The 13,693-nt window shown below is 43.6% G+C and overlaps 1 protein-coding gene across 1 annotated transcript in view; it reads left to right on the plus strand.

The window, feature by feature from the left end:
* The window catches only part of adgrd2 (adhesion G protein-coupled receptor D2), a 191,064-nt gene that overhangs the window by 85,035 nt on the left and 92,336 nt on the right, over positions 1 to 13,693 (plus strand). The window contains exon 20 of the mRNA XM_078551262.1: positions 3,531 to 3,651. Coding sequence (XP_078407388.1) covers positions 3,531 to 3,651 — 121 coding nt within the window. The remainder of the gene's footprint in view (positions 1 to 3,530; positions 3,652 to 13,693) is intronic.

Here is a 13,693-nt window from a genome sequence, read left to right on the forward strand (position 1 = left end):
AACTTTAACAAATCGTCAAATTAATCACCCCCAGGTAAATCTCCACTTAAGGTAACAGTAACCCATAGACTTTAAATAGACACCAGGCAAAGCACATTTGACCTTACGAATTCCAAATGAGGTTCCTTTGCAAGTTGTTTGAAGGCGTACAGGCTGGTTGGGTCTTAAATGCCTCTACCTTACACACACGCACACACACAAGCTCCTTTATACACCTAGCTTTCCCCTTGAATGTAAATTTTCCATTGTATCACTAGGTCTTTTGAACATCAGCCCTTCTAACAATAAAACCCCTTTCATAGCACCAATTTTATTAGTAAGCTGAAAAAATAAACACATTGTTTGGCTTCTTCTAGCTAGGTGTAAGATTTTACCCGCAGTCTTGAATGGCTTATTCAACAAATGCAAATGAACACTTTACCTTACTGTTCTCCTTATTGTTCACCCAATTAACATCTCAAAACTAAGATACATCAAAGCACCCAGACTAGCTGGCTTTAATCCAATTAAGGCACACACCTAGACACAGGACCCTACTAGAATTCTATTTTAAAAAATAATTTCAAATAATATTATACATATTAATATCTCTTCATGATAGGCTAAAGGCTGATAAGTGCCCTGGACCTGATGGGTTGTATCCTAGGATATTAAAGGAAGTAGCTACAGAGATAGTGGATGCACTTCCAAGAATCCTTAGATTCTGGAAAAGTCCCAGAGGATTGGAAAACTGCCAATGTAACACCCTTATTCAAAAAGGGAGGGAGACAAAAAACAGGTAACTATAGGCCAGTTAGCTTAACATCTGTCATTGGGAAAATGTTAGCGTCTACTATAAAGGATGTAATAGCAGAGCATTTAGAAATACATAAATCTAATCAAGCAGAGTCAGCATGGCTTCATGAAGGGGAAATCATGCTTGACAAATTTATTAGAATCCTTTGACGAGTTAACTAGCAGGATAGATTAAGGGGAACAAGTAGATGTAATATATTTGGATTTCCAAAAGGTACCACACTTTGGGCTACTTAATATGATAAGAGCCCATGGTGTTGGGGGTAGTATGGATAGAGGATTGGCTAACTAATAGAAGACAGAGAGTTGGGATAAGGGGGGGCATTTTCAGGATGGTAATCTGTAACTAGTGGAGTGCCACAGGGATCAGTGCTGGGGCCTCAATTATTTACAATATATATTAATGAGTTAGATGAGGGAAGTGAATGTACTATCGCCAAATTTCCAGATGATACAAAAATAGGTGGGGAGGCAAGTGGTGAGGATGACATGAGTCTGCAGAAGGATATAGACAGGAAAAGTGAGAGGGCAAAAAAGTGGCAGATGGAATATAATGTGGGAAAATGTGAGGTTATGCATTTTGGCAGGAAAAATAGAGGAGCTGAATATTATTTAATGGAAAAAGACTGCAGAAAGCTGCAGCACAGAGGGATCTGGGAGTCCTTGTGCATGAATCCCAAAAAGCTAAAATACAAGTTCAACAGGTAATAGGGAAGGCAAATGGAATGTTGGCCTTTATTTCAAATGGAATGGAATATAAAAATAGGGAAGTTTTGCTAAAACTATACAAGGAACTGGTTAGACCACATCTAGAATACTATGAACTGTTTTGGTCCCCTTTTCTAAGGAAACATATATTGGCATTGGAGACAGTCCAGAGAAGGTTCACTAGGTTGATTCAGGGTATGAAGGGATTTTCTTATGAGGAGAGGTTGAGTAGGTTGGGCCTATACTTATTGGAGTTTAGAAGAATGAGAGGCGACCTTATTGAAACATATAAGATTCTTAGGCGGCTTGACAGATGCTGAGAGGTTGTTTCCCCCTTGTGGGAGAGTCTAGGGCCAGAGGGCATAACCTCAGAGTAAGAGGTCGCCCATTTAAAACAGAGATGAGGATGAATTTCTTCTCTCAGAGGGTAGTCAATCTGTGGAATTCTTTATCTCAGAGGGTTGTAGAGGCTGGGTCGTTAAGTATATTCAAGGCGGAGATTGACAGACTTTTAATCAGTAAGGGAATCGAGGGTTATGGGGAAAAGGCAGGAAAGTGGAGCTGAGGATTATCAGATCAGCCATTACCTCATTGTATGGTGGAGCAGACTCGATGGGCTGAATGGCCTACTTCTGCTCCTACGTCTTAAGGCCTTACAGTCTTACTCAGAATTGATCTGAGTTCTTGCAACCACCTGTGCTATTTAGTCTTGGTTGTTTTAGTGCCAAGAATTGAGGTTCAATTAATTTGGCTAGAATGTTCTTTTGGAGGAAATGCAGCCAGAGGTGGCTGCCTCTGTTAGCTTTCAGATCGACCTTTTCTCATCATATTAGCAATTCAATGGCCATCCGAGCGCCTTTTGGTTCAATACCGTGTAACGTAGACCAAGATCCTACAGGTTTACTCATGCTTTGATGAGTCACGTGCATTCTTCAATTGTGCAAAGATTTAATTGTGTACTTTTTGTGCTTCCATGCAGTATAACTTGGATCGTACACCATTTTGACCGTTTGCTATCAGCAAACTGGCAGCATTCACTGCTCCGCATCAGTGAACATTAACACGGCATTAGCATTAAAACAATTCATCAGTCAAGGCAATCATGGCTGACAAGCAGCTGTAGGGGAAAATGGCACAACTATTTAATGGTGAATAGTAACAGCTCATAGTTTACAGCAACCTATTTCATGCTGTGCAAACCTTCATTTCTTGGCAAGAGCCATTCCTATTCCAGATGTCTGCAGGACACCTAGCAGCAAATGGTATACATTCCGTTGTGAAGCAGAGGTGGTGAAAGCAGATCTCCTCTGACATGTCTTAAGTGTATGTCTATAAAAGCAGTGTCATTGCACCTGCATTTATGGGCCCTTAGACCATAAGACATAGGAGCAGAAATTAGGCCAGTCGGCCCATCGAGTCTGCGCCGCCATTCAATCATGGCTGATAAGTTTCTCAACCCCATTCTCCCGCCTTCTCCCCGTAACCTTTGATCCCCTCACCAATCAAGAACCTATCTATCTCGGTCTTAAATACACTAGTATTTAAGGGGAACTTCACAAGTTCCTCTTTCTTCATCTTAATCTGACTTTGCAATGGAATGTTCAAAGAAATAGCCATCATCAGTGGTGTTTCCACTACAATTTAAATGACAACAGCAATGAAGTACTGGCAAGAAGAAACAAAAAGGCAAAGATGGTGGATCACAAAATTAAAGTAAAAGAAAATTTACCACCAACTGAAAATTATCATCTATCTTTAAGGCTTAGGCTGCCTAGGTTCCAAAATAACCAATTCATGATGTTAAATTGTATGATCAGAACACTGTTGGCATTTTAATAGCATCAAAGTGAGATCAACACATAGTCAAAGTCTTGTTAATTTTCTGCCAATTGGCTGGGCCTCAGAAAATTGAGTCACCAATATTTTCTTGAAATGTTTGCCAATATTACTACACTTATTTCCTGGTTCACTTTATCCTGTATATAATATGTCAAAAGTTTTCTTTGCAATGTTTCCTTTGTTTACAGGGCAGCTATCAAGCCAGTGGTGATCCTCCTGCCGGTCTTGGGTCTGACCTGGTTTTGTGGGGTTTTGGTCCATCTCAATATTGCCCTTGCTTATATCTTTGTTGTGCTGAATTCCTTCCAGGTAAGTGTGCATGATAGATATTCCTTTCATCGGGAAAGATTGTGATGAAGACCTGTTATATTTTATTTATCTTACACGAATGAAGAATTGTATCAGGGATCTTTAAATCAATTTCATAGCAAAGTCATGGTCATTGGTGATTAACTGCCTGATTTGTTTAGAGTTATTTTGAGCTAAAGGGTGTTATGGATCCCAAATCAGGCCAGAACTTTCATTTATCTAACACCTTTCACAACCTCAGGACATCCAAAGCATTTTACAGCCAATGAAATATTTTTGAAGTACCAATACTGTTGTAGTAAATGCAACAGCAAACTTGGCCCACAGCAGTTAAATAAATTACAAAATCACCTGCTTTGGAATAAAAACAGAAAATGCTGGAAATAATCAGCAGATGTGACAGCGCCTGTGGGGAGAGGATAGAGTTAACATTTCAGGAATATGACCTTTCATCAGTTCGGTTTTTATTTCAGATTTCCAGCATCCGCGGTATTTTGCTTTTGCATTAGTATCTGTTTTGGATTTTGGTTGAGGGATAAATATTGACCAGAACATCAGGAGAACTCTCGTGCTCTCATTTGAAACATGCTGCGGGACGTTTATGTCCACTTGAGAAGGAAGATGGGATTTAACAGGTCACCTTAAACACAGCACTTCCAACAGTTCAGCATTCCCTCATTACTGCACCGAGGTGCCAGAATAGATACTGTGCTTATCTCTGGAGTGGTACTTGAACCCACAACCTATAGATTCAGTGGCATGGGAACTACTACTGAACCACAACAGACACAATGAGTGGAATTTTCCCAAATTTGCACTAAGTGCGGTAGCGGGCGGGTGAAACAATGTTTTACCCGCTGGCTGCAATGGCGGGTTTTCACGCCGTATCGTCCCAAACCCGCCACATTATTTATGCATTCCCGGTAAACATGCCATTTCTATGCTCTCATTTACCCGCCTGTCATTACCTCACCGCTGCATCACGCCGGGCGCCATGTTTAAAGTCCAGCTGCAAGCGCACATCTCATCGCTTCCAGCTCGCCGCTGCTGCACGGACGACATGGCCCTGAAACTGAAGAAGACTCCGGCCCCCAGGTTCAGCGACGCGTCTCTCAAGCAACGTTTGGATGCCATGGAGGCCCGCCGGGATGTCCTCTATGCCTGCTTTGGCCGCAGGATGGGCAGTAACAGCACTAACCCGGCTTGGGAAAGGTGGCAGCGGTGGTCAGTGCCAACGCCCTGCAGAAGAGGACAGCCAGCCAGTGCCGCAAGAGGCTGAATGATCTCCTCCGTTCCGCCAGGGTAAGTCAGTCTCCTCATCACTCAACTCACACACTCAAACCCATCACACACCCACAGGGCCCTCACTCACTGCCGGTTCAAGGGACATCACCATTCACTCTCTCACACTCACCGTCATTGTCCTCATCCCATCGATGGGACCACTCAACACCCACACAGGCCAGGCACATTTATCATCTGGCCTGGCAGGCATCCTGCTTACACTCTCTCCATCTCTATTCATGCAGGACAAGCTAGCGCACAGCAAGAGAGAGAGGTTGCAGACCGGTGGCGGAATGCCTAAAGTCAAGGTCCTCATGGACTTTGAAAACAGAGCCATCCAACTGGCCGGCGAGGATCTGGACCGTTCCTGTGCTGATGGTGAGGTCGGCGCTGCTCTACCAAGTGAGGATCCAGCAGTGCAACATTCATCAGACAACCATTCTGTGAGTGAGGTGTCCTCTTTCACAGGCCACTGCCAGGCACTAACTATCTCTCCGTGCTGTCGCAGGCACATCTGCCAAACAACCCACAGCCCAGGGTCTCCAATCAAGCCCCGAAGAAACCTCTGAAGAGGAATCTGGAGACTCCCTCCCTGAAGCCCCGTCACAGCCTCACCCACACCCTCCGCCAGTCACCTCAGAGGCAGGGCAGCACTTAGCCCTGACCCCCTGGTGCCCCTGAAGCCAGCAAAGCAACAGGCAACCCTGACAAGCTCTTCAGAACATTGCTGTTCACTCAACTCCAGTTCACCCAAAGTGCCCGGTCGCCTCTGTGCTGTTGTGAAACAGGTCAGCGTGCTTTCCCCCCGACATGGATGGATGATCCAGCGGGGGGTGCAAGAGCCTGGGCGAGATGGCCTGATAATGATACGCTGATGTGTTACGGTGAGATTCCTGACGACCGATGGCGGGAAAGGCAGCTCGCTGCCGGCAGGCTGAGCGGACAATTGCAACCCGCCGTCGTGAAACCGATCGCGCCATGTTGTCCACTCACGCCACCTATCACGCCCGCCACCAGCAGGCACAGAAAATCCCGCCCAATTAGTGCGACTTTTCATCGATTTGTAAAAATCCAGATTTTTCTAGGTTTGTATCATTTTGGACAGTCCATTTCAAACATTATGCTGCAGTAAATTATCACGCGGGAGAATGAATAAATCCAAAATCCATCACTTACCTGGCACTTGATTTAGTTCAAGCCACCAAAAGCCCTGACATAGATTCCACATGATATCCGAAAAATGAAAGTCTCTTGATTTACAAATTAAATATGAACGATGTATAATTTTTACATTTACTTTTATCCTTTAAAGAGTGTATACAAAATGGTGTTTGATACAGTATTGAATTGCAGACAATATGACAGTCACTGTTTTAATGACAAGACTTCCATTGCTGGCGTGATTTCCACGAGGTAGGAGGGTAATAGGGAAAAGAGGTCCACACACTCGATTTGCAACAATCGATCGAGCAGCTGTTGCTTTGAGTCATCAAAAGAAATGAGGAACAACACCAATCGGAGATGCTGACTCCGAGTCCTGATGCTCCAATCTATGTTCCTGCCAAGCGAGGGTCCATATCGGCGGCAGAATCTGGTCATTTTGAGGCTGTGTACTTTGGAACTATAAAACAGCATGATCACATCTCTAAACTTTGATAAAGGTTAAAAATAAGTTTTCCAAATTGGTTATGTTGCCAGCCTGGAGCTTGATTCCGGTTTTCCAGTGACTCGAATAGCTGTCTGATCTTATATGCAATTATGGGTCTGGAGGAGCCTTCTGTTCTGGGAAGTAAGGAATTATAACATTGGCGGTTTCCCATTCTTTTTGCTGTTCTTGAACAAAGTTTCAAACACAGCTATAACGCGCCCTTTTCCTAGTGCGTGTGTCACTTTTCATTCATTCATTATTTTGATGCAGTTTGAACCTTTCATTATGTGACGAGAAAGAGTTAACTATTTTTAAAGCAATACTAACGTAAATAATTGGTTATATAAATCAATTAAAAAAAGCCCATCCAATTCAGTAGATGTCTAACCCTCAAGACAAATTCCTAGCATTTCCTGTATTGAAATACTTTTTACAAGCTAATTAATTCCCAAAAGAATGACAATACGAAAACAATTACCTCTCACTGGTATAAAGCACGGAGATTAATGGGACAAATGAAATGTTGGTAAGTGCACCACGAATTACATAAAACGCTTAAAACTCATGAATTTAACCTTATCTAGAATTTTTTTGATAAGTAGCTGAAGTAACTAAAGTAGTCTGACAGAATGTTAATAATCACCAAATATTTGGAGAATTGTCTTTTCCATAAATCCTTCAATTCGTAACCCATAAAAATCTACTGTAATGATAAATCATTTCCCTTCTCATACTGATAGTGTTTCGACTCGAGCTGAATGCTTAACTTCAGTTAAATTATATCAGTCCACTAGAGGGTAGATTTAAAAAAAACTGAAGTCAATCCCTTGAAGTGTTTTCTCTAACCTCAGGTGGACAATGCACCACTTTTAAAAAAAAAATTAAACACACAGGGCTGAACCTTTGAGTTGGCGAGCGGAGGCGTAAAATGACGCGCGGCGACGTCGGGCGTACACCTCAACATCGCCGCGGCGTCATTCAGACTTTAAGTTCGGCGGGCGCGCACTGGAGTCGGCTGTGCGCCCGCCGAACTGTCAAAGGCCTATTAAGGCCTTTTAACTCTCAATTAAAATAATTAACGGAGCTGCCCGTCCAACCTTAAGGCAAAGAGCCCAGGCGGCCCTCGCATTTATCATGAAACCTCATCCAGGGGCGGGATGAGGTTCCATGAAGGGTTTTAAATTTTGACAAAAATTTCTATTGAAATGAATGCAGGTGCCCCCAGCTCCTGTGACAGTTTCACACGAGGGGACATGTCGTAAAAATTTCCTCGCCACTTGATTAAACTTTTTGAACTCGAAACTTCTGTGCCTCGGGGAGATTTCTGCATTCCCGACTCAGGCAACCTCACTCCCCCCCCGCCCGCACAGGGTTACCGCAAAGCGCTTCCGGGTGCGCGTCACGCTGGGCGGGGCCTTTGATTGGCCCGCCCACGTAAAATGGCGGCGGGGTGCCGACCAGGTCCGCGCCCCACCCCTGCCCGCTCCCAGGAAGAAAATCCTGCCCATAATTTTGATTTCCTTTCTTGCTCGTGCTGATTTTAAAACCTTTTTTATTTAAAGAGTATACGTTGACTACAAGGCATCATTGTCCGATAATATGCTTGGAGGAGTTCCTGTGCCTAGCAGTTTGAGGAGCTGAATTAACATGTACAATTTAAGTGACAAGATCTGTAATGTATCCTGAGTTAGTGACCATATTTTCAGCTTGACAGCAGTGGACTCAGTAACTCCTCCATGCTTACTCCTTAGATGCCATTCACTTTTTATAACAGTGATATCTGTTATGTGGGAGGAGGAAGTGTAATATAACACAGAAGTTAAAATTTACAAATAAGTTTACCACCGAGTGATAACGCGTAAGAAAATTACTAATTTTGTTGTATTTCTTAGCTGTTTCATTTCACACAAACTTATTTCATGGGCGGATGTTACAATTTAGACTTGTTTCTAAAAAAAAAATGATGTGGGCTAGCAGTTTAGTGGCAGGATAATCTTCTGGATCTGTCTCCATTTGGTTTGATTGTTGCAAGTAAAGTAAAAGTAATTGTTAAAGTCTGTTAGATCGGAAAATCTTTGGGGGAGAGCACCTGAATTTCAGTATGTCCTTTTCGGTAATCTACGCACCCCCTGTCCCTATGTGTGGACTTTTAAAATTGCCTGCGCTATGTCAAAGCAAACATGGCTTTACTGGTATGTACTTAGTTCTCAGGGAAAGCACAAACAAAGCTCTTTAACTTGGACAGTAACAATTCCACGGCAGCTTTCCTGTTCTTTAAGTTGAGAATCAAGCTTTATTTTGCCAAACAGGCTTTGCTGTCTTTTATCCTAGTTCAGAAAAAGGAGATATGTTGGTCTATTAAGCATCTCCTGTCAGCGAACTAATGACTGCCTACAGTCTTTGCTTCCAGCTGTCTTTAAGGGCAGGCAAGCTAGTGAAGCATTTTTTTCTCATCTCCTAGACTGGCTAACGACACTCAGCAAATGAGTAGGTCGTTGATTATTTTATGTGGAGAGTTTAATTATAAACTAGTTAGAAGTGCCACGACATTTAGATTTTGTCATAGTTTCGTGTAGGCTTTTATGACCTTCGCAAACAGCAATGTGAGCAAGCTACCATACCTGTTGCATTGTCATTTACTACCAATTACAGTTTTTGGACAGAGTTGTGACCAATAATGAGTCACGCACAAATTAATAAAATTCATCTTTCAGTTCGTTGTTTAAATGTGTTTGTTTATAAAGTAGTACATTACATAGGTGTTACAGGCATTACTGTCAATGTAGTTACATACCCATTTTCTCCACAAATGTCTTATTTTGAAATTATTGGATTATAAATGATAAATTTTCATTTATTGGCATCCTTTGCATCTTCAGGATATTCCAAAGCGCTTCACAGTTAATGGACTAGTTTTGAAGTATAGCCCCTGTTGTCCTGTAGGTAAACAGCAGATAAGTTGTGCGCGGCAAGGTGCTAACTGACAGTGTGGCGTTTTGATGGTGTTGATTGAGGGATAAATATAGGGTCGGGCAAATTAGAGCTTTTTCATTTTCATGGTAAAATAACCAAACCTCTTCTCAGCTATACACAGTTTGCATGAGAATTCCATAGGTCCAGGTTGCTCAATGTCCAAGAATATTGGGAGAATGTTCAGTATGAAATAAACCCTCTCCTTGAAATTTTGTAAAATATGGAGAACCGATGTATACAGTGCACTTTGCTGGTCTAAAAATCATTACTTGATGAGATGGTTTACCAGATGAAACACTGGAAAACACGGGGGGGTATTCAAACAAATTATTAATCCGCTCGAGAATATAAATGCTCAAAAATAAAAAAAAACAGTTCCCGATGTTTAGAAACTATTTCTTGACTCGTTTGTGTTCTTCTGGAATAAACAGAAACTTAGTGCAGTGGGTCTGAAGCCAAGGTTATTTTTAAAACGAATACAATATCAGTTTGTTACAGAAGATTATAAAGGGATAAAATTGAAGTCCAGAGCAAGGTGATGTATTGAGTTCAGGCTTTGAAGGATGGACACTTGGAGCTTAAAGTAACAACAGATGGGGTCCTGTTTCATTACCAATTGAACAAATGTTCAAGTTGCTTAGTAATATTACCCTGACCGTAAGCTGCTGTTTGTTGGACCCATCCTTTATGTAGGTAACAGGAACTGACTGAGTCTTTAGCTATCCCCTATGCATTATACCTACTTATTTATGATCCTAGTGATGTATGGGTGATGTTAATGAAGAAGAATTGTTAGCTACCAGTAAGCTCACCTCCATTCTCCAACTGTCCTCTTCGTTCTTTTCAGCTCAAACATTATCTGCTGTTTAAAAATATTTGATCGCTTCCATTGTTGTTCTTCAGCTAAATCACTGAGCTGCTCCTGAGAAAATGTGTCAAAAAGAGGATAGTGAAAGTGTGCCATCCTCAGCTGTATTCCTAAGGCTAGAAACGTTACGATTATTTTCTGTAAAGTTTCATACAGAAGTCACGGTGTCTGTAGATTCCTATGGCCTGTAAACTGCATGACTATTGCAGCACTTGCTGCTGTTAAATGTATAGATGAGGCTTTCCAGTGGTAAATGGAAACCGTTACAATCAATTAGGAAATATCAGCTGTATTTTAGTGAGTTAATACTTTGCCTGCTTCTAAGGGTATTTAAAGTAAGTAAACTTCTGATCGAGTTTTATCAGTGCAGCACTTGAAAGGTGAAATAATGGTCACTTGTTCAGACCTGCTTGTCATGACTGTAAAAACAAGCACTTAGAGGCATCAAGTAACCCCATGCTGGTAGGGTTAGACGAAGTAGGCTGGGAGGAGTTTCGTGTGGAGCATAAGTATCAGAATAGACGTAAGGTAAAAGCCAAATACTGTGGATGCTGGAAATCTGAAATAAAACAGAAAATTCTGGAAAAGCTCAGCAGGTCTGACAGCATCTGTGGAGAGAGAGACAGAGTTAGCGTTTCGAGTCCATATGACCCTTCTTCAGAGCTAAAGAGAAGTAGAAATGTGATGAAATTTGTACTGTTTAAGGGGAGGTTGGAGCAGGTGAAGCTGAATAGAAGGTCAGCGATAGGTGGGGGGCCAAGGAGAGATTGACAAAAATGTCATGGACACAAAACAAAGGGAGTGTTAATGGTAGTGGTAAGGGCTAAAGGAGGTGCTGATAGTGGCATAAAGGTAAGAAAGCAGAATGTGTGAATAGCAGGACAAGGGTCAGCGCTCTGTGAATGAACAACATGAACAAGTGACAGATGGCCCTTAGGGCTAGGGCGGGGTAGAGGCAGTGGTTGGGGAAAAATGATAGAAAAAGCGATTTAAAAAAGGGATAACACAATGAATAAATGAATAAAAATGAAAATAAGTAAATAAAAAAGGGAAATAAAACAACAAATAAATTTAGAGAAACAGATTAAAAAGGGATGGGGATGGAGGAGAGAGCTCATGGTCTGAAGTTGTTGAACTCAATATTCAGTCCGGAAGGCTGTAAAGTGCCTAGTCGGAAGATGAGGTGCTGTTCCTCCAGTTGGGCTTCACTGGAACAATGCAGCAGGCCAAGGACAGACATGTGGGCATGAGAGCAGGGTGGAGTGTTGAAATGGCAAGCGACAGGGAGGTCTGGGTAATGCTTGCGGACAGACCGAAGGTGTTCTGCAAAGCGGTCACCCAGTCTGTGTTTGGTCTCCCCGATGTAGAGGAGATCACATTGGGAGCAGCAAATGCAGTAGATTAAATTGAAGGAGGTGCAAGTGAAGTTATGCTTCACCTGAAAAGAGTGTTTGAGCCCTTGGATGGTGAGGAGATAAATAGACAGGTGTTGCACCTTCTGCGATTGCATGGGAAGGTGCCGTGGGAAGGGGATGAGGTGTTTGGGGTGATGGAGGAGTGGACTAGGGCATCCCAGAGGGAACGGTCCCTACGGAATGCTGACAGGGGTGGTGAGGGGAAGATGTGTTTGGTGGTGGCATAATGCTGGAGTTGGCAGAAATGGTGGAAGATGATCTTTTGAATGCAGAGGCTGGTGGGGTGAAAAGTGAGGACATGGGGGACCCTATCATTGTTCTGGGAGGGATGGAAAGTGGTGAGGTCAGAGGCACGGGAGATGGGTCAGACACGGTTGAGGTCCCTGTCAAGCACAGTGGGTGGGAAACCTTGGTTGAGGAAGAAGGAAGACATGTCAGAAGCACCGTTCTGGAAGGTGGCATCACCGGAACAGATGCAACGGAGGTGGAGGAACTGAGAGGATGGGATGGAGTCCTTAGAGGTGTAAGGAGCTGTAGTCGAGGTAGCTGAGGGAGTCAATGGGCTTGTAATGAATATTGGTGGACAGGCTATCACCAGAAATGAAGACAGAGAGGTCAAGGAGGGGAAGGGAAGTATCGGAGATGATCCATGTGAGGGTGAGAGAGGGGTGGAAATTGGAAGCAAAATTGATAAATTTTTCCAGGCCCAGATGAGAGCATGAAGTGGCACCAAAACAGTCATCGATGTACCAAGAACAGAGTTGTGGGAGGGGGCATGAGTAGGACTTGAAAAAGTAATGTTCCACATATCCTGTAAAGAGACAGGCATAGCTGGGGTCCATGCGGGTACCCATAGCCACACCTTTTATTTGGAGAAAGTGAGACAAGTCAAAGGAGAAATTGTTCAGTGAGAGAACAAGTTCAGCCAGGTGGTGGTGGATGGGGATTGTTCGGGCCTCTGTTCGAGGAAGAAGCGGAGAGCCCTCAGACCATCCTGGTGGGGGCTGGAGATGTAGAGGGATTGGACGTCCATGGTGAAGAGGAGGCGGTTGGGGCCAGGGAACTGGAAACTTCTGATATGATGTAGGGTGTCAGAGGAATTGAGGATGTAGGTTGGAAGAGACTGGACAAGGGGAGAGAGAATGGAGTGAGGGTAGGAAGAAATGAGTTCCATGGGGCAGGAACAAGCTGACATGTTCAGTCTGCCAGGACAGTCCGGTCTGTGAATTTTGGGGAGGAGGTAGAAGCGGGCCGTCTGTGTTGGGAGACTATGAAATTGGAAGCTGTGGAGGGAAGATCTCCAGAGGAGATGAGGTCAGTTACAGCCCTGGAAACAATGGCTTGATGTTCGGTGGTGGGGTCATGGTCCAGGGGGAGGTAGGAGGAAGTGGAGTGCCTAAGAGTTGGCGTTCAACCTCTGCGAGGTAGAGGTTAGTACACCAGACAACAACAGCACCGCCCTTGTCGGCAGGTTTGATAACAAATTCAGGGTTGGACCTGAGAGAACGGAGTGCAGCAAGTTCAGAAAGAGACAGGTTAGAGTGGGTGAGAGGGGCAGAGAAATTGAGACGGCCGATGTCATGTCGACAGTTCGCAATGAAAAGATCAAGAGAAGGTAAGAATCCAGAGGGAGGAGTCCAGGTGGAGGGAGAATACTGGAGGTGGGTGAAAGGATCCGTTGAACGGGGAGAGGACTCCTGCCCAAAGAAATGAGCACAGAGACGAAGGCGGAGGAAGAAGAGTTCAGCATCGTGCCGAGCCCGAAATTCATTGAGATGAGGGCGTAAGGGGATGAAATTGAGTCCTTTGCTGAGCACTGAACATTCAGCATTGGAGATGGGAAGGTCAGGGGGT

The sequence above is a fragment of the Cetorhinus maximus genome, chromosome 10 (genome assembly GCF_964194155.1).
Source record: "Cetorhinus maximus chromosome 10, sCetMax3.hap1.1, whole genome shotgun sequence".
NCBI lineage: Eukaryota > Metazoa > Chordata > Chondrichthyes > Lamniformes > Cetorhinidae > Cetorhinus > Cetorhinus maximus.